This window comes from Topomyia yanbarensis, chromosome 2, assembly GCF_030247195.1.
Source record: "Topomyia yanbarensis strain Yona2022 chromosome 2, ASM3024719v1, whole genome shotgun sequence".
Classification (NCBI taxonomy): Eukaryota; Metazoa; Arthropoda; class Insecta; order Diptera; family Culicidae; genus Topomyia; species Topomyia yanbarensis.
Genome location: NC_080671.1, coordinates 427,159,871 through 427,185,533, shown reverse-complemented (window position 1 = coordinate 427,185,533; position 25,663 = coordinate 427,159,871). Strand labels below are relative to the sequence as shown.

General features: G+C 39.0%; 1 protein-coding gene across 4 annotated transcripts in view; it reads right to left on the bottom strand.

Moving 5' to 3' along the window:
• The window catches only part of LOC131685336 (tyrosine-protein kinase CSK), a 204,819-nt gene extending 194,663 nt beyond the window's left edge, over nucleotides 1-10,156 (bottom strand). For 2 of the 4 annotated variants that reach the window (XR_009304781.1, XM_058968988.1), the window contains exon 1: nucleotides 9,092-10,151. Coding sequence is in view for 1 of the 4 variants with exons in the window: in XM_058968990.1 (XP_058824973.1) it covers nucleotides 8,670-8,739 (70 nt within the window). In the remaining 3 variants the exon portion in view is untranslated. Of the gene's footprint in view, nucleotides 1-8,669; nucleotides 8,781-9,091 lie in introns of all 4 variants that reach the window. The other 2 variants (XM_058968990.1, XM_058968989.1) reach the window with 2 other exon arrangements.
• Nucleotides 10,157-25,663: the final 15,507 nt, after the last annotated feature.

The following is a 25,663-nucleotide window of genomic DNA, read 5'->3' as shown; positions in this document are numbered from 1 at the left end:
TTCTTTGAGCAAGTTGTGAGGATCGTAACAAGCTTAGAATGTCGATGCTTTAAAAAATTTCAAATGTGAAATAATATTTATATTGGGATGCATGGACGAACTTTCCGAAATAGATTCGTCAAAAAAGAAAATAACTTTTAAAAATTATTATTCTTATTCAAGACCACTGGCACAATACTGAAGTAAAAACAAGGGTCCAAATTATCTCCCTTGACCGCGACCAAATATAGTCGCATTTCGGGCCCATCCAAAACTTTACGCCTTTTTCGCCAACAATCGCATCACAACCTTGATAGCGTAAGTTGACCCGACCGAATGCGCGGGCACCCGCGGAACGGTATAAATAGCCACTAACCTGCGGTCATAAAACCTCACGACTATGCCCAGTTCATGGCCCGTAGTGGTCAGAGGGGTGCCTCGCGGATATCAAAAGCTAACGATGAGTTATGTACTAGCACGGTTTGGCAAAACGACAGGCGGCAGGAGGAGCCGGGAAATCGTAACGAATTGCACTGGATCCGATTGTAATCTGCGTGAACTTTGTCTCTCACGCTATACGCCTCACAAAGAGTAGCATGGCTGGAAGGAATGCAACACCCCCAGCCCAGTCCGTCAGGGCCACACCGAGTCGGTCGGTCGGAATCTGAGATCATCTTCACTTACTGGCGCAGCACCAGCGGCGATACAATACTGAAAAACGAAATCAGGTCAGCTCTGCATATATTTTTTTCGTTGTTTCTTTCTACTGCACTAATTTCAACCACAATCAAGACGACAAGTCACACTAAACATCCAACGAACCGAATCTAACCAGCTGGCTGCTGTCCGGGCTGGCTGATGGATGGTGGCCTACCACAACATCGCCTATCGCGGGTCGTGGCATCGTTTGTGGTTGTTGTCACCACCAATAAACAACAACTGCAACAAATCAGAAGACAATCGTGTTGGTCCGTTGGGAGGTACTCTATGTTTAGGAAGGGTCCGAGGGGAGGTGGCGGGGCCGCCCGACTCGTCTGACGACGAAAAGTTTTTTTTTATTCAATTGCAACGCTTGTGGTGGTGCCATTCCATACTGCAACTTGCGAGTAACCTCGTTTGTCATCAGCACTGGAGCGAAGAAGAACTGCGGCTGGCTTTGTTTCTCAACCCGGCAGCTGTAACCTGTGGTAGCCAATCTCGGAGTGTCGTAGGCCGCAGCCGCTGATGATGACGAATGATTTCGATTTTTTTCGTGCTTCTTCGACTATTTGTTCATCGCATACCGGACCCCGAACGTGCGATCAGCTGCTTGGAGGTTCGGGCTGTTGCTGGTTTTTTGTTGAGGAAAATAACCGACATTTGGATTGGTGGTTTATGAACAATGGCATAAATTATTTTAATTATTGGATGCAGTTTATTTATAGACGACTCTTTTTCGAATGGGCAGAAGATTTTGTACACAAAAGGTCATTATATCATACACCATCAGGTAAGATATTAGCCTTGTTTTGATTTCGCATTGAGTAATTTGAAATGTGTCGCAGCGTAGTGCTGTTTATCGCACTTTGTGATATTACATAGCGCGTCCTAGTTGCGTGTCCTTTTGAAGAGCTGGAGCATATTTTGATTTGCTCTAGAAACGTTAGGATTCATAAGGGATACAGGAATACCGCGATTTTTCGCGAACGTACAATCGAAACCTGCTATTGAATAATTTTCAATAAAATTTGATATTTTCTTACCCTCAATGAAACTTCAAAAAAGGATATTTGTCACTAAATAAATCCACATATTAATGATTGGCTTTTGAGCAAATATTTTTGGAAAAGTATAGATCAAGAAGAGTTGAAAATGGTTAGATAAAATCACTACTTTTGTACGATTTTTCGGAAGCTAGTAGAGCTCTCCTTAATTTTTTTTTTCGAATTGTCCTACTGAAGCTCGGAAGGCCTCCCCGTCAGAATCACTCACTACAGTTGCAGACGAGACGAGAAATGTCACCCACTAGAACACTGCTTTAGGCCAATTGCAGCGGGCCGTGATTCTGAATGTGATATTAATTGTACGGTTTAGATATGTGTGGTCGCTGGGACTTTTCGATAGCGTGTGTCATCGCGAATGGCTCAAGCGTTTGTATGATAACGTGTTCGATCGCGTGTGCGTTTGAATGTCGCGCGTGCTAACGTGTATGTAACTTCGCGTGCATAAATTCTGTTTCATAATCGTGTGTCCTTTCGCATATTCACGTGTGTTCTTGGATGATCGCATGCGGACCGTAAATCTGAGTCTGATACTTAATTTTTAGTGTATGGTTCAGATGCTAGAAGAGAGTGAGTCCTCTAACCGCACTAGAATTCCTTGTCATATCGCCATGGGACGTATTGCCTATGAGTCATTTTTTTATTGGTCCAACTGAAGGCATGAGTCTAGGCTGCTAGGATTGATGATAGAGAATTCTGGACGTGACCGATTCATGATCGTCTGAGCGGTGGTTGCTTGAGACCGAGTTTGTCAATTTATAAGTGCTAAAACGTTCACTTAATTACCGAGGTGTTTTAATGTTGGTGAGATCGTGGGCGTAAGTATGTGTGGATGATTGTAATTGAATGTTCGCATTTATGACCAGGTTTGAGTTATCGCAAAAGTCACGTTTGTACTTTTGCAATGAGAGAGATTGTGAGTGTATATGAGTGAATATGCAATTGATTGCGTTAGTGAGTGTTAGTATAAATCGTATTTAAGATATAGTAATAATAGGAAAAATAGCATGCCGGATAAAGAAAAAGAGATTAAGTAGTAGCGTATAAATCGACCGATATTATTTTAGGCACACGTGAGTAGTGGAAAAGAAAACTACTAGAAATACACTCAGGTTTTTTTTACGCGGGGGATACATGCCGCGTAAAGGAAAACCGCGTAAATTTCAAAATCCGCGTAAATAAAAGACGCGTAAATTTCAAAATCCGCGTAAATCAAAACCGCATAAATTTCAAAATCCACGTAAATGAAGACCACTTAAATTTAAGAATCCGCGTTAAAGGGAACCTCGTTGATGGATACCGCGTAAATTCCAAAATCCGCCTAAATGAAAACCGCATAAATTTCAAAAACCGCGTAAATGAAAACCGCGTAAATTTCAAAATCCGCGTTAATCAAAACCGCGTAAATTTCAAAATCCGCGTACATAAAAACCGCGTAAATTTCAAAATCCGCGTAAAAAATATCGCGCAAAAAAGACGCGTAAAAAAAACTTGAGTGTATAGCAAAAACAAACAAACTAATGAAGTAGCAAAAAATCCACATGTAACATCAAACTACTTGAACTCTTCTAAATGCCAGTAAATAATATTTCTTTACGATTAACGACAATTGCATTCTGTTAGATTTTTATCATGACCGAGAAGGGGTGATTCATACGCATCGTTAAATTAATTTACCTTAATCTATCCAATTCGATCTTCCCGAATGAATCGAACCGAATGCGCAAATTGAACACTGGAAAAAAGTGACCAACGAATCCTAGGAAGGAGAAAATTGCACTCGAAGTAATAAATTACCAACTATTTTATCATATACGCCACTTCTGCATCTGCTTATTGACCCAGCTGTTACAAATACTCAGACAAACACATAAAAAGATAAACATACAACTAGCACATAACAATTGTATACTAGTGCTAAAAACTATAATTATTACTACACTAACATCAATAGGCTTCTACTTTTACATTTCTTGAATTAGTCCGTACACGTTGACGATGGCAGCCTGTAAATCAACACACACATTGACCCCCACTGCGAGCCGTGTCCACAAAACCTGGCACTGCTATTAAGCTGTTCAACAATGTTTGCAAACACAGCTCTCAGAAAAAGGCAATCCACGGCGACCCGCCAATCGGCCACGCCAGCGTGCACAGGCTAATGGTTGATAGTCTGGGCTGGTGTAAAGTATGCAAAAAACACAAAACATAAAAAAGGCCCATAAGCCCTCTCGGTCTTCTCAAGGCACCACTGTAGATGCGTAATGCAATATTCACCTTAAAGCAGTTGAGGGATTCCATGAGAAACCGGCGGACCGCAAAATATGACCATCGTCGATTCGAGCGAAACTTTGCAGGTGTGTTCGCTGTATGAATCTTCATGATATTCTCTGGCAATTGGAATATTTTGATACAAGAGTAATTTTTCAAAAGGGCGTAAACGTTTCTACGCGCATGAATTTCAAAATTTTTTGTTCGATTACTGTATTTTATACAGCAAAACTATCTGAGAACAAGTTACAGGGAATGGATACTTCTGTCCGAAAAAAATATACACTGAAAAAAATGTTGTGTCATTTTTCAAAAAAACAAAAATTTATGATAAAAATTTAAATTGAGAAAAAACCCATTTTTTAAATTTTTTATATTTTGTTACCAAAAACCTAAAGAGAAAAAAAAAACATTTTGATTGTGATTGCATGATGGAGAAAAATTGGGTAAAAAAGTTTTTCTAACAATAACTTCGTACATGTTTTTAAATTTCATGCTAATCGACATACAAAATTGTAATTTTATTACAGAATATAATTCTAAGCACCATTTAAAATCAAAATGCATTTAACAAAAATCTTCCAAAATGAGATAGTTTTCGAGATATTTGAAATTTTGCTACTTCAAAAACAATTAATTCGTAAAATTATGCTCTTTTTAAAAGTTATTCGCCTTACCCCATCAAAAAATGTCAAAAATTTAATGTTTATCGTTTTACAGACGTAAAAGCCTTTTTAGTGTATTTGGATAATGGAGATGCTTTCAATAAAAAAAGTTTTCATAACAAGAACTTTTGACATTTTTTTATAATTCTTACTATTTGCAGTCCAAAATACAATTTTCTTTTTGAATATGATTCTAAACGTTGTTGTTAGGAAAACTTTTTTATTGAAAGCTTCTCCAGGATCCAAATAAACTAAAAAAGTTGCTTTACGTCTTTAAAACGATAAACATTAAATTTTTGACATTTTTTGATGGGGTAACGCGAATAACTTTTAAAAAGAGCATAATTACACGAATTAATTGTTTTTGAAGGATCAAAATTTCAAATATCTCGAAAACTATCGCATTTTGGAAGATTTTTGTTAAATGCATTTTGATCTTAAATGGTGCTTAGAATTATATTCTGTAATAGAATTACAATTTTGTATGTCAATTAGTATGAAATTTAAAAACATGTACGAAGTTATTGTTAGGAAAATTTGTTTACCGATTTTTTCTCCATCATGCAATCACATTCAAAATGTTTCTTTTCTCATTAGGTTTTTGGTAACAAAATATAAAAAATTTAAAAAATGGGTTTTTTCGCAATTTAAATTTTTATCATAAATTTGTTTTTTGAAAAATGACATTTTTTTCAGTGTATATTTTTTTCAGACAGAAGTATTCATTCCCTGTAACTCGTTCTCAGATAGTTTTGCTGTATAAAATACAGTAAACGAACAAAAAAATTTTGAAGTTCATGCACGTTGAAACGTTTACGCCCTTTTGAAAAGTTGCTCTTGAGTCAAAATAATCTTATTACCTGTGGAAAATATTTAGTCTTGCATGACGGTGAAACGTGTAAAGTTTCATTGGAATCCAAAATGGTCGGTCACGATTTTAAAGATTTTCGGACGGATCTTCGTGGAATTCCTCAGTTGTCTGTCAGAGGTTCTTACCTTTACTGATGCACAAATATGCTTGACAATGATTACAATACCGTCAAACCCGTCATCCTAGGGGAGAGTAGGAACGAGGATCAATTGGAACAAAAATCTCCTACCCAGACCCTTAACAGCGCTTACAAACTTTCAACCAAGAATCAAATTTAAACATATTTTTCTTTAACTATTTTTATTTCCGAAAGTTCTAAATTAGCATATACACATCGCAAAAAAACGATTTTAAATCATCTGACTGAATCTCATTTCTGATTGGTTCCCGCAAATCTTGAACAGTTTTCGGACGAAGCTCCACCTCTTAGGCGATGGAAGTAAACTGATTTCATTCGATGGCCAGCCCCTTTAGCTTCGAACGTAAACTGAACCGAGTACAAAACGTGTGTTATCGTTCTACACCACACATACGTTCGATATGTCTGGATACGGTAAGGAGGAAAGGTGAAGGGAAAACCAAAATTCCGCTCGGTGCGTGTCGGTCTCCAGTTTCCTGTCGGGCAAATCCACCGTCTGCTGAGAAAGGGACAACTACGCGGAGTACTTCGGTGCCGGAGCATCCATCTAGCATGCGGCCGCAATAGAATATCTCACTACTGAAATATTGGAGCGGGCAGGACACGCAGCCCATGGAAACAAAAAGATCAGGTTTACCCCCGACAGCTGCAAGTGGCCATTTGCAATGACAAAGAACTAAACAAATTGCTCTCCGGTGTGACCATTTCCCAGGATGGTGAGTTGCCTAACATCTATACTAATTTGCTGCCAAAGCGGACAGAAAAAAATTAAGTTTCCGTTGAATAACATTACATTCGAAATAACAGTCCGAGGTGTAGTCACGACATGCCGGCTATATCACAGACATTACTCACGTAGCTTTTTTCGCACTTAGGTGAGAGACAGAACTAAAGGAGACTGTCGATTTCTGTCCCTTGTCCAGTTAACAAAGGTATGACGGAATTTTGGATTTTGACGTAAGTGTATGGCACTTTTTGCTGATATCCAATTAAACAGATCAAATGTATTGGGTGGCAGGCAGCAGTTGTGTGATCTCGTTTTAAAAGCGAATACGGTATGATCACTGTCACCACTGCGATAACCGTGTGTTCTCCCTGTGGCGTCCTCATACCCCAGGGATAGCATACGGGTTAGCGCATTGAACCGGAGTCCCAAGGGTTGCAGGTTCGTATCATGTGTCTGGGGTGATTTTTTTCGCATGATTTCATTCGTTTAATTCACTATATCGAACAGTTTTTCTCGCTGGATACCACCAAAAAGTTTTAAATAAGGCATTGTTACTTATGTCTTAAACCAAAATAAATAATTCTAAATTCAAGACCAGAGTTGCATGAAGGTGTAGAAGATCAGGGATATCTTCCAAATTTGTGAACTTGTTTATGAGCACGCAAAATAGATGGTGAATAATATGCTAGTAACCAAGATCTAGTTTGCGAAGCAAAAATGGATCCAAGAATAATATTCTGAATTATGTGAAATAGTTCACGTGAAGATATTAGGACCAGGGACAAATGGTTTCCACTGTTATGATGTATAAAATATATCATGACAGTGGGAACGTTTTTTTCGGGTTTTGGGAACAGTTTCACGAGCACAAATAGTGAATCGTGGCTAATATACTATTAATCAGTAATCAGTCTACGAGACAGGAATAGTTCCATGAATATTCCGAGTTTCGTGAAATTGTTCGAATGCAAATATTGCGATCATGCACAAAAATGCGTAATATAATAATTAAATCATGAAAGTGGAATTGATTCGCCTATCCCATGATATTGTAAACGATTGCCTAAGCACGAACATCAGAATCAGGAACCATTTCAAGGAGCCAACATGGATCAATTAATAATATTCCGAATGTTGTTCACGTGAAATTATCAATACCAAGGGTTGCTTGAACTATGAACAAGACCATGTGAATGAGAATGATCAGATATCTTGAAGATTCGCGTATTCCGAGATCGGAAAATAGATCATAATTAATATACTGTAAATCGAGAATCTATTTACGATGTATAAATAGATCCTCAAAGAAAATTTTCCGTTCTGCGAAATTGTTCGCAAGCAAACATCAGAACTGTTATGATTAACTAATTTACGAGCACGGAAATCAGCCCATGATCAAAATGTAATAAACCATTGATGAGTTTTTGTCGTAGAGTCGGACGGCAAACCATGTTCGAAAATCCATAAAGAAAATCACGAATCGATATTTTGTTCATACATAATGATCATAATGTTGTGAACTAGCTCACGGATCTCAAAAAAAACTAGTTAGTAGCAACATAGCTGAAACTATGAACGAAGTTTACATAAACAACTATCTTCACAAATAAAAATATTATGCTGGCGTTACGGAAGAAAAATTGAACACAATTACAAAATACATAAATTCGCTTCTCCGTCTTGTTTTCGTTACTTAAAAACGTAAGTGTTTCAGAATTTATGGTAAATTATTCACGAATTTGGTGACACATATTTTTCCATACACAATCGTATTCCTTTAAGGGCCCATAAAGAAATCCCATACGAGATTACGAGGTCAAATCAACCAATCAAATCACGTTCAAACATTAGCTTGCAAATTTACGACCCCCTTATAAAAAGAAAAATAAAATAAACATTCAGATTCTCTAAGTGACTACTAAGCACTAGAACAGCTATAAACGTAGGAGCAATAACAATAAAAAATTCTAAGTCGACAGTTACCACAACGATGACAAAACCACAACACATTATTCTATCATTCCAAATATCAACAACAAATATTACGAGTGTAAGCATTAATCCACACAAATCACAGTCACATTTTCATCAGATGATCCACGTTGTATCTCAGTTGGCGGCGCGCGTGAATCAGTTTCACAGCGAAAAGAAACTAAACGACAATAACATCAACAATAACAACACCGACAACGACAACATCGATAATTTGCTGTTCTGACGCAAATCAGCCGGCTCTAGCCAAACACCCACAACTAACCTTCATAAATCTTTATATAGGCACCCCCGCAGGCCCCACCGTGCTGCACACAGAATCGAAGGCAGTGCATGATCTATCAACAAACGAGACGGACAAAGATCGCACGACGCCCTATGAGGAGGGAAAGGAAAATTCAAAACCAACTTCGTCGATCTACTCTGGCATCTTCGTCAATGTTAAAACCGACACAGTCTGACACATCCTCTATTTTATCCAAGCGGGAAACATTTCAGCATACGTGCGCGCATACACTCCTGGTTCGATGTTTGGGATTCAAAACTATTCGATCGTGTAGGTACTCTCACTTTTCGAATGAGATGCGATTGATAAATTTTCTTATATAACAGATTTCGAATTTTGACGACCGGGAGTGTATGAACTTAGGTTTTATCAATTTTCCTCTCATAACGAGCATCACTCACTTTGATCTTCTATAGGTACACTAGTTGTACAATCCGTAAGAACACCGTATTTTCTTGTTTACTACTTGAAATCAACTTTTCACTGTCTGAGACTGCAACGTCTCGTAACCAACGATTATGCGTGTTTCAGGTTTCCGACAAATCCTTTTCCCGACGCGTCCATCGCCTCCGTTTCGAAAGTTGTTGAACTCTTGGAAATTCGAAGCAACGCACGCTCACAACCAACAAACGGTAGCCGTAGCAAATCCGGTTTCGAAACGTTGATACGGAAATTTCTTTTAGCTACACGAAGATAACTCTCGGTATCGGTTGGTGAACAATCAATGCACAAAGCTCGATGACAATCGCTACATTTGAGAGATTGCCAACAGGGGAAATGGTCGAAGGTCTCGGCCCTTTCAAAACATTCACTGTACTTTACGCACGGTTTTTGGTATGCATTTCTTAATAACCCCTTTTACCACGGGCGGCCTAATAGCATTCCGCCGAGTTTGGTAACAGCTGGGGTCGATCTTCTTCACTTCAAAATCTCGTAAGCGTAACCTTCAAAACATCCGCAACATTTCCACCTGCACTTTATTCGTCCATCCGTTTAGGCGCGTATGCAAGCGAATTTTCGCATTGATTTTAACTTTTCACAAAGATGTTCGCCGTCACCGTCGTCAAACAAACAAACAAACACAGCACTTGACGAATTCCGCGGACTCTCGCACGACGACGTCCGGACCGTAGAAGTACCTGCGTTGGTAATTCACCGCGCCGACCAACAGATTGACTCAACGTTCAAGTACGGCAGACAAGTGTCTCTCGAGAGCTTTCGAACCCCACAACAACCAAAACAACACTGACCGTATCTCCTCGCACACACGAGATCGGGTTGTGGCCGGTTGGAGCAGCGAAGCAACAAACGCAAAAAAAAAAGTATACGCCAAGCTCTCTCTCTGGAAAATATCGCGACTTATTACTCTAACTCTTTAACTGCTTGCGGTTCGCGTGGTTCCGCGGTGCGGCTTTAGTTGCAGGGTCGAGCAGCAGATTTACGGGGTGCGCGATATAGAGGAACCATTCAGCACCGGGTCGAAATTGTGAATAAGGCCCAAGGCGACACGATCGAAGCTTGAGTACCTTACCTTGGCAGCAGTGCGATAGTGAGCTTTTGCTCACTCTGGCTGAATCACACACATCGTAGAAATCGGTCACTCATTCTCGCTCGGACTCGAACTTCGTACTGGATCTTCAGCGGTGGTTGATTGAGTGGGACTTGAACCGTGATGGTTCGTGATCTTTGGCGGGTGGAATCCAGCGAAGGGGTTACTCATTCTCTTTGTTTGGTTTTTATCGTATGGCACGAGAGACAACCCACGGGGTTGATTGTAGGGTGGTACTGGATCGATTCCATTCAGTTTGTTGGAGGTTGGAGTGAATTGGTACTACACGAAAAGAAAAAATGCCTGAGATTTGCATTGCTTTTCCTGGGGCTTGTGAAAAAAATTTCAAGTATCAAAAAAATGGAATTTGAACAATAAAATTAATGTGTGATAAATTTTAGCGTTTTTCATTTTTCCGTTTACCGCCAAATGACCCATACTTTTTACTCATTTATATTCGAAATTTTTCTCTAGCGCATTTAGGAGTCCAGACAAAAAAAGAAAAAAAATACATTAGAACTGTTTGAGTAAACAAATACGAAAAAACCTTTTCTTGATCGAAATAGATGCTTCTCTTCCTTCTCTAGTGATGATGGTTCAGGGTCACAAATAGGGTCTCCATTTTTAGGAGCTAGCGTTAATCCGATGCTAGCTTAGCCTACAGCCCAATGTTAGAGTCGGATTCTGATGAGGTGAAATCGATAAGCAAATTCCATAACTAATTTAGTTATTACACAAACTACACAAAGAAACAAAATTCTAATATCGTGTCATAAATCGTTTGTTAGGCGGGTTTCGAGTTGTGCATTCACCCAATCTGATATCTGCAGATCAACTCAGCTAAAAAAACAAATTAATATTGCATCCATTTTGTTGGCTATTTTCGCCAAATTTAAGACTAAGAGAAACGAAAGCAATAAAAATGAAAGACGGATAGGTATTCTAGAGCGAATCAGTTATAAACTTAGAACGAAAAACTAGGACTAGGCAGGCTCATATGGACACGATCGAAAGGAAATGTGAAGAGTCCTTTGCCTTCTGCTAAGTAGGAGTTGGGCGTTGCACCCAAGTCTACTGCATGATTTTTGATGGAACATAACTCATCATCATGTTTTACCGCCGACGCCGGCGTCCGCGAAAACATGATGCGAATGTTTCTAATTTGGAAAAAAAAATTATTAACAGCTGTTTTTAATTTGGATGATAAGTAGGTTGTTAGATGCAAAACTAAATGTTTCCTCTAAAGTTTCAATAAAACAAATACGCCTCTTTATAGCAATGTTGAGAAATTTTAATAATTTTCAAGAAAAAATCGCATAATGTTGGTTGTTTTCCTGGAATGGGGTCAACTAGGTATGGGGGTACAATAGGTATGTTATTGCAGAGGTTGTGTGAATTAGATACACGGTAGTGAACATCATTAACGACTGTCATTTCGGCTGTTACCGTGGATCGGCTGTAGTAGAGTAAAGCCATGTCAAGTGATCCTCGAATTTTTCGCAAAATCACCGATTTTCATGAGGTATATTTTATTGTATAGGGATTATGGTGAATAGCTTTTGGTATAAATATTTCGTTAAAACTCCCTTTTTTCTTTGAGATATTAACCCTTAAACTTTCTTGTATAATAAAATTGTAAATTTTATATCTCAAAAACTACTGAAGATAATTGAATGAATTTTTGTACACTTATAGAATGATATTAACACTATCTCACAAAAATATATTTATTGTATAATTGAGTAAATAACGGTACTTTGCATCTATTTAAAAATTTCGATTGCATTTTTTCTTGTGTTCTTCACGCTAAAAAATTTCAGGAAGTATATCAAATTACGCAGCAATCCTTCACCTTCAATAATCTGTATTGAGAATTTTTCATTTTTGTTCCTATCGAAAGTGATGGATGATTTTGTAACGGTGTGTTCCTTCAACGCATGGCCCACTTTGATGCAGCCCGCGAACACTTACATATTGGCAACGCCGCACGTCGCCACGTCCTAATGCGCATCGCTTTGGAAAAGTGTATCTCATGTCCAAAATTGCCATCTCTGATATTAGAGTAAAAAGACAAGCTTTTCTTTACGGATTATTGAGGGTAAATGTTTTTCGAGTGATTTGCATACTTTTTAGCGTTATTATATTTTTTGCGAGTTATTGAACAGTGAACATTTTTGAACCTGCATGGACACGATTTTTTGCAAAGTGACATATTTCACCACTTTTTTGTTAGTTGGTTCTGTCTGAGTGGTAACACGGTATGTTTGCTCGCATTGTTGTTTATAATGTCGTTTTCGATTGAGAACCTAGACACTAACCCGGGTTAGTTGCTTCAAACAAACGTTTTTAATGGAACTGAGTTGGGTTCTCGTAAAACAGCGGTGGTGTGAGCGAACCCGAAATATTTTTCAGGTTGGAACCCAACTCGGTTTTCAGTTCAGTGACCATTCATAAATTACGTAACTCAAAAATTGCCCAAAATTAACTCTGCCTCCCCCCATGTAACAAATTGTCACAAATTTCTCCACTCCCCCTCTCCTATTACGCAACAAATTCCTAGAATTTTTTTTCTTCTTCGGTGAAAACATGTTACGTAACGATCTAACTGACTCCCCCCTATGTCACAACATGTCACAACTTGTTGTACCCCCTCCCCCTAAAAGCGTTACGTAATTCATGAATGGTCCCTCAGTGGCGCATAACCTAGGTTCGAAACTGGCATCAAACAAACGCTTTAACAGCAATTAGGTCTGAAACTGAGTTAGTTTGCCTCAAGCAAAAACGACATAAGTAAGATCATTCAGTAAACAAAAACATGTGAAGTAAAATACTGTTGTCATAAGTTGTTCCACTTTCCTGTGTAATATTGTAGACAAATAATGAATTTGAATAAAACATAGACGTACTTTGACTTACAAAAGTGTCTTTGAAGATAACAATAACATAAACTCATTACATAAGTTAAGTTTCGGTTATTTGCGATACAGTTTAATTGTAACGATAAATTATAATAAGAAAGTATTTATTAAACTACTATGATTTTTGTTGTGCACTTCGGTCAAAAAAATATAAAATGATCTCAAAATATCCGGAAAACATTCATCTTCGTTAATCCCTATAGAAAAGTTTGTTCTTTTGCAGCAATCGAGAGATGTAGCTTCTGTTAGTCATGCGATGCACACTTCCAACGCGATGCGCATTAGAACGTCGCGATGTACGGCGTTGCCAATATGTAAGTGTTCGCGGGTTGCATTAAAGTGGGCCATGCGTTGAAGGAACACACCGTTACTAAATCATCCATAACTTTGGATAGGAACAAAAATGAAAAATTCTCAATACAGATTATTGAAGGTGAAGGATTGCTGCGTAATTTGACATACTCCCTGAAAATTTTTAGCGTGAAGAACACAAGAAAAAATGCAATTGAAATTTTTAAATAGATGCAAAGTACCGTTATTTACTCAATTATACAATAGATATATTTTTGTGAGATAGTGTTAATATCATTCTATAAGTGTACAAAAATTCATTCAATTATCTTCAGTAGTTTTTGAGATATAAAATTTACAATTTTATTATACAAGAAAGTTTAAGGGTTAATATCTCAAAGAAAAAAGGGAGTTTTAACGAAATATTTATACCAAAAGCTATTCACCATAATCCCTATACAATAAAATATACCTCATGAAAATCGGTGATTTTGCGAAAAATTCGAGGATCACTTGACATGGCTTTACTCAGTAGTTTCGGCGTCGTTTAATTTTTCGCGTGTTGTTCTGCGAAAACCCACACACTTAGTTGAGCTCGGTAATTTCACGCACAGCCGAGTAATCAGAGAATGTTTATACTGATAGCTCGGCAAAGTTCTATTCGTTTGCTGATTTTCAGCGAAATATTTCCCGAATTTCAGCAAACAATTGTAGCTTTTACTGAGATCTCAGTGAAAAATGGCTTTTCCGAGTGCTCGGCTGTTCAAATCTCGGCAAAAGTTGCAAAAAATGCTGAGATTCGGCAGAAAAAATTAACTGTGCATTGTCTTTCGTCCTTAGTACAGCACATTTAATCAATGTAAAAAAAATGTCAATGTCAGTTTTTTCTTACGTAAAAATTAATGCTGAACACGAATATTGTGTTGGTTTTTCAATAGTATTTGTTACGTTTGGGGGCACGATAGGTCAACCGTTTGGGGGCACTATAGATCACGCAATTAATTTCAATTGAAGACTTTCAGCCATTTTCCACAGCTCCACTGCGCAAACCAACGAATCGAGGCCGAAAGTGACATAAAGCTGCACTTCTCACTGATTCAGAGAAGCTGGAGTCTTTATAAGCTGAGCAAGCAGCTATAGCTAAAAAAACAACTGCCGAAGCTCGAAAAAAAAATTGCCGCTGAAAAAACAGGAAAAAGGAGAGGCAGCAATTTGATCGTAAAAGAGAAGAAAAATGAATCCAAAAATCTGCTATGAAGCGCAAACATGGTCGTCCCGCAGCTAAGCAACCATGTAAGCCGGAATGCACAACTTCTATTCCACACTCTGGCGATGACGAGGACACCGAAGAAGTCATTAGCAAGTACAAAACCAGACGCAACTGTTGCAAAATAAACGTTTTTTCAACCTTTCCCCACATGGTTTCATGATGTTTCACATCATTTGCCACTTCCTCAATTTCTTACCTGAATTACCTCAATAAATACTATTTATTATTTGTGTTATTAATTTTTAAAATAACTGCATTATTCATACTCTTCAAATAAAAGTAGAACTGCTGATTTTCTTGTCTTGTACATCCTTTTTTTTAACCTCGAATAAAGTGACCTATCGTATCCACAGTTTTTAAAAATGACGAAAAAAGTACACCCCCGCCTTAATAGATGTAGCTTGACGAATATTTAGCCAAACACACAGTCATTATTGCCAAAACGTTGCCAGATGTATAACCTTTCCAACGAGTTGTTTGTATAAATCATCGCGAAAATACCATCGCACGAGCTCGCCAAAGAAAACCGACCTACTTGACCCCACTCTACTTTACGGAAAAAAAGCTGTAGAAAATAACCCATTGAGTATTTTTTCTTTGAGTAGAAGTAGTTTAGAGCGTATTGTTTACACTGCATTTTTATCACTGTCATTTTTTCGAAAATTCGAAAAAAATAGCGTAACCAGAAAAACAACGTCTCGAATCGATTTTGCGCAAGCTCCTGGAAAATTCCCAACTCTCTCATCGAGGCATCGTAAATCAACTCGGAATCGAGCAGTCAAAGGTGAGTTGTGCGATTAAACGTTATTACCAAACTCTGAGCATCGAACGGAAGAAGAAATGCGGTGAGAATGGATGCTCTATTAGTAATCAGGATCACAAGTGTGCAGTGAAATCGTTTAAGCGGAATCCCAATGCTTCAGTCAGAGATGTGTCCAAAAAGTTGAATCTGTCCAAGTCTTTCATTCAGAGAGCCAAGGACCGGAAGGGACTGCATACGTACAAAGTGCAGAAAGCTCCAAATCGTTACGAACGGCGGTAAAATACGGTGAGGAAGTCACGGGCCTGGCAACTGTACACCCAGTTGCAGACTCATTGTCTCATCATGGATGGTGAGACTTACGTCAAGACGGACTTCCGGCAGCTTCCGGGGCTATTGTTCTTCATCGCCCAGCACAATTTTGATGTTCAGGAGGAAGTAAGGAAGCATAAACTTTTAAATTTTGCCAATAAATACGTGATTTGGCAAGCGATCTGCTCATGTGCCAAACGGAGTGCGTCGTTCGTGATTACAGGGACTGTTAACTGGGAGATCTAGCTCAAGGAGTGTCTAAAAAGCGTCTGCTTCTAGTGTTACTATTCACATGTTGTCCTGGAGTTGTACGAAGCCAACGATGTCACTTTTGTACCCAAGGACATTCAAACAGAGCTGGAACTTCTTCTGTTCTAACACCTGATGGATCTGTGGCAACATCTTTAGAGGTCAAAACCATAGCTATTAGAATCACTAGACGCTCTCCTCAAGGAGGATTGCTGTCACCCTTTCTGTGGTTCCTGGTATTGGACAGACTCCTGAACGAACTAAACGGTCTGAGTAACCTGTTATACAGAGGACATTATCATCACTGCTAGAGACAAGGATCAATCTACAATTTTGGACCGTATTAAAATTGTTTGACACAGCAATGGTGTGAAAATGAGAATCTTAGTAAAAATGCCTTAAAAATCCCCACAATTCCATTTACAAAGAAAGGAAAACTCAAACTGAAACCCCCAGTTTCAATGGTTCAAAGTATCAAATATGCTATGAAGTAAGAATAGAAAATCACTGTGAAAACAGTGTATCACAATAACTACACAAATAGTCTTAAAATTCTTGATGATTTGTCGAAGACAATAATACACCTACGCTCATGGTCCAAAATCCACTGCAAGGTGTTTTGATAGTGTTTAAATTGTATTTAATCCATGAAAACACCAATACCATGGTCCGGTAAATAACCATATTTTGGTGTATTTATGGTTTATTGAGACCATGGTAATGGGTTTTAGTCATTGTGAATGTACTTTATAAGAGGTAAGCTGTCTGAGCCCATAAGATTTAATCGGGATACTAATGGTTCCATATGCTTCAATACTTTGGTGATCTAAGGTTTAAAAAGCATGTCTGGAATTATCAAAAGTTTAAGGAGTGACTTGACAGACAGTGAAATTGATCCCAACGATCGCCTTGGACGCAATGCTAATCCTGGCATAATTACATGCCAAAATTACAAAGGAAAACCTTAAAATCTGGAACCATCGTCTCGGAACTGTTGCACGTAATACATTCACTGATAGACTGCCGATTAGGCAAGTTGTAATACCTGATCGAACTGAATGGATTAACGGTTTCGGATGGTGCCGTAGACAACTATACTGATGGCTCAAAAACAGTCTGTGACGTGGGAGCATGGGCCTGTCATCCTTACTACAGGTTCTACAAAGCTCTAGGTTCTACAACGTCAGTCCTTCCTGCGAAAGTATATGCAATTGATTCCTGTGGCAGAAAATGGTTGCGTAGAAGCGACCTAAACAGACTAGGAGTTGAAAATTTTATCAGATAACAAGACCAGGTTAAGAGCTCTGAACTTCTGTAACTTGGAGTTCAAACTCGCGCGAATTTTATCAAATCATATAAAAAAGACGTTTTATTCAAACAAATGTTTAATCTTTAATTGTACGAGATTGAACTTTAACATTGTGAAGACCCGATCAAATTATTAGGAGAACCGGGGCCATTCGGACCTACTTAAGCAAATCGCCCTTTTAGGTGGATAGAAGTGAAAAAAATACCGGTCAAAGGTCTTAATTATTAGTTTGAAACCTCAGCTACATTTTGGTGCCACAAAAGGTTCATTTGTACCTCTCAATGGCAGCGCTAGGCGACGATTTGCAAACCTCTACGTTTTTCCATGCTTTTACAATGTGGGGGTAATTCGGACCTCCGTACGGGGTAATTCAGACAGTCATTTTTTTTAAATTTTTTTACAATGGAATTATCTTTACCTATGAAATATTTATAAGAGACACTCCTTAAGAAGCAAAAAAAAAATTGTTTTACAAAAACTTAATCTGGTAAGTTACAGCTGTCGATTGGCGACCCATGTATTTTCTTTGCTGTGGCGTGTGCAATGGTGTACGCAGCCGCAAGCCATTGAACGGTGATTGACGGAATAGGGGGTCCGAATAGCCCCGTATGCTCATTTCGCACAAAAGTGGTGAGCGTCTCGAAAATATCTGTGTTTTCACCCAAACAAAAATCATTCCATAATATAGGAGCCTCAACCTTTCCAAAACATTTTCCATTTATTTTTTTACTTGTAGTTGCTGACTTATTCATGGTTTTTCCATTATAATGATTTTTATTTCGAGAATAGCAAAATAATTAAACACGTTGTATCTCCTTTCTACAAAGAACAAAGAATCGAATTCAGCTCTCAAAGTTAATGTTTCAGAATGGCGGTTCCACGAATATGTACGATAGTCAGAAAGTCTGCTATTTTCTGAGATATTGAGGGGGCTCGAATTACCCCCACTGTCTTAATAGCCCCGGGTCCCCCTATTATTCCTTCACGAATTTTTGGATTACACAGTTCAATCAATCCAGTGGCGGATTCAGGGGGAGGGTCCTGGGGGTCCGGACCCCCTCCGAAATTATTTTACTTGTTGAGAAATTTTTAATTAGTTTCAATTTTATAGTAGCTTTAAACTCAAAATTACTCCAAACCAAATTTGATAACCAAAACTGATATTCTTTTAATAAGGTTATTGCGTATTACGAATTGTATAATGTTCAATTTTAAATCGAAATTTCGGACCCCTCCCGAAATTTTTTTCTGGATCCGCCTCTGAATCAATCAATTAAGTATGTATTAATATTCTCAGGAGAAACTTAATGTTGCAACTAGTAGCAACATTTTAGTCGCTTTACATGATAGGTTCTAAATATGCAGGCGTAATATGCGATGAAACATCAGACATCTGAACCAAAAATGTTTGACAAATATGCGGTTCAGGCAATAATGACAACAGCAAAAACTTCGCCGGGTACCTCCAAATCCACAGCCAGCACCATTAGCGAGGAAACTAATACCAAAGAGGGTGGGTTCACAAAAAGGGGAGAACATCTAATACCAACATTTGCGATAATTACGTCGGCAACGAGAGTCAACTGAACGATCCGCAAGATACAGTAAACAAGGAAGCAGATGTTTCTCTAAGGAAAAAGAAGGTCTTCACGCGCAATACCAAGTTGTGTGTGCGTGATCTGCCCGATACCAAATAACATTCGTTTTTACTATGCTATATTTCTCCTTAGTGGAGAAAATTTAAGATAGAATTTTTTTCTGCACTAAGAAGAAATAAGTGATGGAATTTTTGTTTTTGTCATAGAACTAAGCTACCGCCGGATTTAGTCCTGTAATTAAGTTAGTGTTGGATTCTGATGAGATGAAGTCCAAACGCAAATTCCATAAATATTTTAGTTATAGATTTTGTACCCTTGACGCACAAGGGTGGTTTTAAGCAATTTTAAGCTTATTGGAGAAAAAATAGTTCTCACTAAAATTTTTACAGTTTATTGCTTCAGTAAGGATTTAAAGAGCGCTAATTTAACCACATCTACAAACCAGACCTTGCAAGGTCAGATTTTCAGCGCCCACTAAAACACTGCTTTAGCCCAATTATAGCGGGCCGTGATTCTGAATGTGATATTCATTGTACGGTTCAGATATGTGCGGGGGAACAGACTTCGCGATCGCGTGTATCATCGCGAAAGCTCGAGCATTTGTACGCCAACGTGTTCAATCGTGTGTGCGTTTGTACGTCGCAAAAAAAAGAAGAGGGAAAATATCAACATTATCAAACATATCCAAATCTACACTTCGATTTTTGAAAGGCAAACCATTGCATGTTATTGGCGAACGTGTTCTACGTAATTTACTAAGAAAAGATGAAGCTGATTGCATTTCGCTTCAATATTTCATTTTATACAACTGCGATGGCATATTGTTTACATTGTGTTATGTACTCGGGGAGAATCGCGTCGACTAACAATCGGGCCACTATATGAAAGTAAAAAGCTAGTGCTTTCAGTATGTTATGATGTTGTTTGCTCCTTTTTGCTCCTTAACGAGTTATTTAAGGTGGAAGTTACCCTAAAAATATCGCAAAATTTGGAATATTTTTTTAAATTCAACAAATAGGAAGTAACTTTGTTCGACCTAAATATGTGATTCAATACCTCAAACAACTTTGTGGAAGATTCCAAAAGGGTAGGAGAATGTCTAAAAAGTTATCATGAAAAAACTAATTTCATGGGGTCTTCCATATATGTTCCATAACTTTCAACCCATAAAACTAGATATATAGTATCTTCAGCAATTTCTTTTGTAGAAACATTTGCTACAACTTTGCTGAAGACACAAAGTCTCTATCTTAATTAGTTCAGAAAATATATTTCGTATATCACTTATAGGTGAATTAACTGAACGATGTACCCTCGTGGATGCGCAATTATAAGGGCAACAACTTCTCAGAACAAACTATATTTCTAAAGTTAACGGTTTAGGCGCTATTAATTTTGAGCACGAAAACGATGTTTTAAAACACTGTGGATTGGCTAGTTTGAAGGATTTCTTTTGTGCTCTTGTGTCATCCAAACAGGTGGGCGACAGATTTACGCAAATCCAGTTTGTACGACATCTTGTTTGCAAACAACTTGAGGTTAACAGTACAATAACAGTACAATAGTATTGGCGTGACAAGTGCATTGGCTGATATTCTTTGTTTTGACATAGAATAAATGCCTGAATTTAGACTAAAAAATTTCCGAACAGATGTTAGTTTAGAAAGTAAGACAAGTAAATTTAATTAATAGTTCTTAGAAAACTGGTCGGTCAGTATTCTGGTACCAAGAAAAACTCGTATAATACTCGATTAGCAAACAGTACCTGCCCTGGTTTAACGTTGTTCGGCCTAACTTCGAAAGGAACTTGTATGTTCGACTAAACAAAAACAAAACTATACCAGAAAGTCGAAAAGCTTCAAATAATTTAAGATCTTTTCTTAAGAAACCTTAATCGAAGCTATAATTCTTCGCTGCATGTGCTTGGATCAAACAGCGAGATGAATCAACAAAAGAACACATTCAATCTACTATAGCCCATTGTTTATTACAATTGGTTCCTCATCGTACAACTAGACAAACTGATACATGACAGTATGTACTGATAGCGGGTGCTACACTACGCTTAATCATAATTGCAGGTGGCAGAACAAACAGCAATACTATCAACCATCAATCGCCGACTGAACAAATGATAGGCTTTTTAAAATCCATGGAGACAGTCACAAAAAAATTTACCTGATTTTTAAATCTACTAAAACTTCCAGTTGAGTTTTTTTTTCTGGAAACGTACTGCGCAGAAATCATTAAGCACCTGACGACGAGTAAATTCCATCAATTTGGGTTCAGCCACTTACCTGTGAATAAATGAAAGAAACGAGAACTAATTAATGTATGATATATGAAGCACTGATTCAGATTTAGTGTTTATAAAACATAACGATTTGATTGAAAATGGTATGTGCTACAAATCATCAAAACTACAATGAAACTAAACATAAACATCAGTTTATGCTCCGATTTACGATATCACCATTACAGCAAGATTTTCGTCGGAAATATCTCGATCCCTCCTCCGAGACATAACTGCTACTCCAAGCAGATCATTAACTTAACGATGAGTGATGACCTATCCAGAACCGAGAGAAGAACCAACCAATAGCTCGAGGACACACTGTGATCCGAATACAAATCACAGCGAAGCTTTGCTTGTACGTTGCAAACCTGAATAATGACATGAGAGTTTCCCAACCAATCAAACCATTTCCTCGTATGTATATGAAAATAAGAACGAACAAAACTAACAAAGATTTCGCAGCCGACAGTGTTAATTGTAATCGCGCGAAGCTCCTGCATTAGTGATCGCTGCTGCATCAACTGTTCGGCAGGATCTACGCCTGGCTGGCGTCGGTCGACCTTGACCAGCAGGCGAGGGGTGGCAAAAAAACGACAGTCTGAGAGTGAGTGCTCCTTCTTCGTTCATGCCGCTTTGAATGGATCGAGCACGAATGTGTAAGACGCATCAAGGCCAATCGTTGCTTCAAGCGTGCGATTTTACGCAGTAGTATTGAGCATGTGTATGAAGCGATCGCATAAATTCCTTTCCAAAATATATTCAATTGGTTCGCTGGACTTGTCATAAAACCAAATGGAGTCGGATTTATAGCGAAGCCGAATTAGTTATTCTGAATTGCCCGAAATCCCCGAGACAGTTACTAAAAAATCGCACATCGCTTATACATGCTCGAAAAACTACACGTCACACATTCCGTTCGCGATCATCAACCGTATCCACTAGGGCCATCGATCACATCACAGCAGTAGGTCGTATCACCTTTCGTGTAGCAGTTCAACAAACTACCTTGCCAGTTCTGCTATGCGTTCAGAGTTTGTGAGGCCTGCAGTCGCATATCTTTATGACTTGCAACAATCAACAACTATAAAGCACTCCGAAAGCGGATACATGCGCGAAAAGAACCACTTCTTCGTACGTATATATCTATCATCGTGTATATAGGTGTACTTAAAGTCAGCAAATATATGCGAAGAGGTTCTCGGAAGAGTTTCAACGCAACACCACCCACATTAATCTCGAGAGCCACGAAAACTCCACGCTGAACTGTACTTCGTAAGCCACTACACTACAACGCACACTTACCAACGGCATACCTACGCAGAACATCGCTCGCATACCGATTAGGTTGCAAAGATCTGCGCGAAAAAAAAGAAATACGGAAAAGAGGACGAATCAAACCTGTTTACCGAAATCTCTGGTAGCAGATTATCGCCGGTATGTGGGATCGCTCTGCCCGTCGTCGTCGCGACGTCGTTCTCGTCGTCGTCGTCTTTGGCGGCAGGCGGCGGCAGCGGCAGTGGCACACACTAGCCAGAGCGATGGAACGAAAGAATGTGGAATGGGAAAAAAGGGCATATATCGAAAGCAAACTAAAACCTGCCGACAATGAATTAAAATTCCAGGTTTTTCGTGCGATTTTTTTTTCGTTTGGATTTTGGAGCTTTACTCGTGCTTTGCGTCGCGGTTGGGAAGATGGGACTATTGATACTATGATGACGTATGCCGTCGTGCGTTGCTTCGTCAGCGAAAGATATTCGAAAAGGTGGAAAGACATTGGGTTTTTCAGCTTCTCACGGGTTTTAGGAAATTGTGCCAGTTTGGGTAATTGGGATTTTGAGATTTTCGAGGGTTTGCTGTTGCTAATTCCGATATCCTATCGTAATTGACTGCTTGTTCAGATATAGTAGCTTTAAATTCGGTTCGCAAACATATTCTGTGAGACACAATATTTTCAATCAATAGTAAACCAGAAGTGGATTACAAAACTATAAAAAGTCAGTGTAGAAAACTCTTCTAATGATAGTTTCGCTATATTTTTAACGCGATAATCAAACAGCAAATATTTATTATACGGATACCTAAAACTCCTAATTTTCTAACATAATAAATAAGTACACGCAGCCAAATCATACAGCGAGATTCATAAGAATTATCTTATGATGTATAGAAAAATAACAAAACTATGTTTTCATAAGATGATTAGGATCTAGCGTTCCATCGGGTACAACACGTTCGTGCAATTTGCCGTTACTTGAACGAAGCATAATTTCCTTGCCATCACCAAGACCACATCTACAAACTCACGCTGCGCTGCCATCACCGGGACGCCCGTTATACAGTACTACGGAAGCCCCCGAGCGCTCCGACGCAGTCGCGCTACCAGCCAGCGACCCGCTTAGTCGTCCCGGTCCTGCGGTCGGAGGTCGTGAGGGGGTCTTCCGAACTCCCTTCTCAGGCGAGTATTTTGCTTTACATGACAGTTCGCTTTCTGAAAACCTCTTGGTTCATAGCATGCCGTTGCGTACAACTCCAGATTTCCTGTCCGTCTACTACCAGAACGTTCGTGGAATGTGAACAAAAACGCAGGCTTTCTTGCTTGCGCTCACTTCCTGCGACTATGACATTATCGTTCTCACCGAAACCTGGTTACGTGATGATATATTAAACACCGAGCTAACGACGAACTACACAATCTACCGATGCGATCGCAACTCTTCTACCAGTCATCTACGTCGCGGAGGTGGTGTTCTCATAGCGATAAAGAAACATCTAACTGGGACTATACTATACTAAAAATGCCTGGATGTGAATGTTTGGAGCAAGTTGTCGTACGCGTTTCACTGCCAGGTCGATCGTTATATATTTGTTGCATTTATCTAAGGCCGAACAGTGATCCTGACTTGTACAATGTTCACTCTTCTGCAGTCCAAAGCAACCTGGACAAATGTAATAGGCGCGACAATGTACTTGTTGTAGGTGATTATAATCTTCCTAATCTTCGGTGGATTTTTGATGACGATTATAAGAGCTACCTTCCTGAAAATGCAACCACGGAACAAGAGATGGCCACCACAGAAACTTTGGTCGCTGGGGGATTGTATCAAATCTGCTCTGTTAGCAACGTGAATGGACGAACCCTCGATTTAGCTTTCGTCAATGACACGGACGTGTTCGAACTGAATTAAGCCTTTCACATCTTTACTGAAGGTTGACCCTCACCATAAACCCTTCGTTTTAAGACTTGATATGCGTTCTGATGATGGTGAAGCTTTTCATACAATTAACGACGACTTCAACTTTGACTTTACTCGATGCAACTTCGATGAAGTCTCAATGGCCATTGGTGCACTCAATTGGCGTGAGATGCTGGTTGGAAATGACTTAGATCAGGCAGTTGTGGCGTTCTATGATGCCATATATGAGATTCTTCGCCGTAATGTTCCTAAAAAACGTCTCAGCAGAAAAGCAGAATATAAATTTCCGTGGTGGAACGCTGAGCTTGGTCGCCTACGCAACGTGCTCCGAAAACACCGAAAGCGATATTTACATCATAGGACCGACGACAATAAAACTATTCTTCGTCAAACTGAACTGCAATATGAAACAGCCCGGAACAGTGCATTCGGAGAATATCTGAACCAAGTTTAGCGCAGCCTTCGAAATAATCCTTCGACATTCTGGACATTTATAAACAGCAGAAAACGTTCCGTGGGTGTACCAGAAAATGTCTATCTTCGAGACAAAAATTCACAGTCCGCTGCCGAGTCGGCGAACCTTTTTGCGGATCACTTCCGAGATGTATTTTCCAGCCCTCCTATCTATCCATCGCAACAGTACCTTGAAACATTGCCAACGCATAATATCAACCTTCCTCTTCGTAACGTAAATGATTCTGATGTAGCGAGCGCTCTGTCCAGCGTTGATCCTTTGAAAGGGTCTGGTCCGGATTGCTTGCCTCCTGTGTTTATAAAGAATTGTGCCCGAGCACTTTCTGCACCAATAAGTATTATTTTTCAGCGTTCAATCTCGGAAAATATTTTTCCAATGGCATGGAAAGAAGCTGCTATAGTTCCTATTCATAAGGCTGGAGATAGGCACAATGTTGAAAACTACAGAGGAATCTCGCTGCTGAACTGTCTAGCTAAAGTTCTGGAAAAGTTTGTGTACAATGCGATGTACGCTGCTTCTTCCAACATAATCGACGAACGACAACACGGATTTATGAAAAAACGCTCCGCCACTTCGAACTTGATGACGTACACGAGCCTTCTAGTTCCAGCTGTAGAGAAGCGTCAACAAGTGGACGCTATATATTTTGATTTCGCAAAAGCATTCGACAAGATGCCCCACAACATTGCTGTTTTGAAGCTGGAGCGACTAGGCTTTCCTGAGTGGGTTACCAGATGGCTGCATTCTTACCT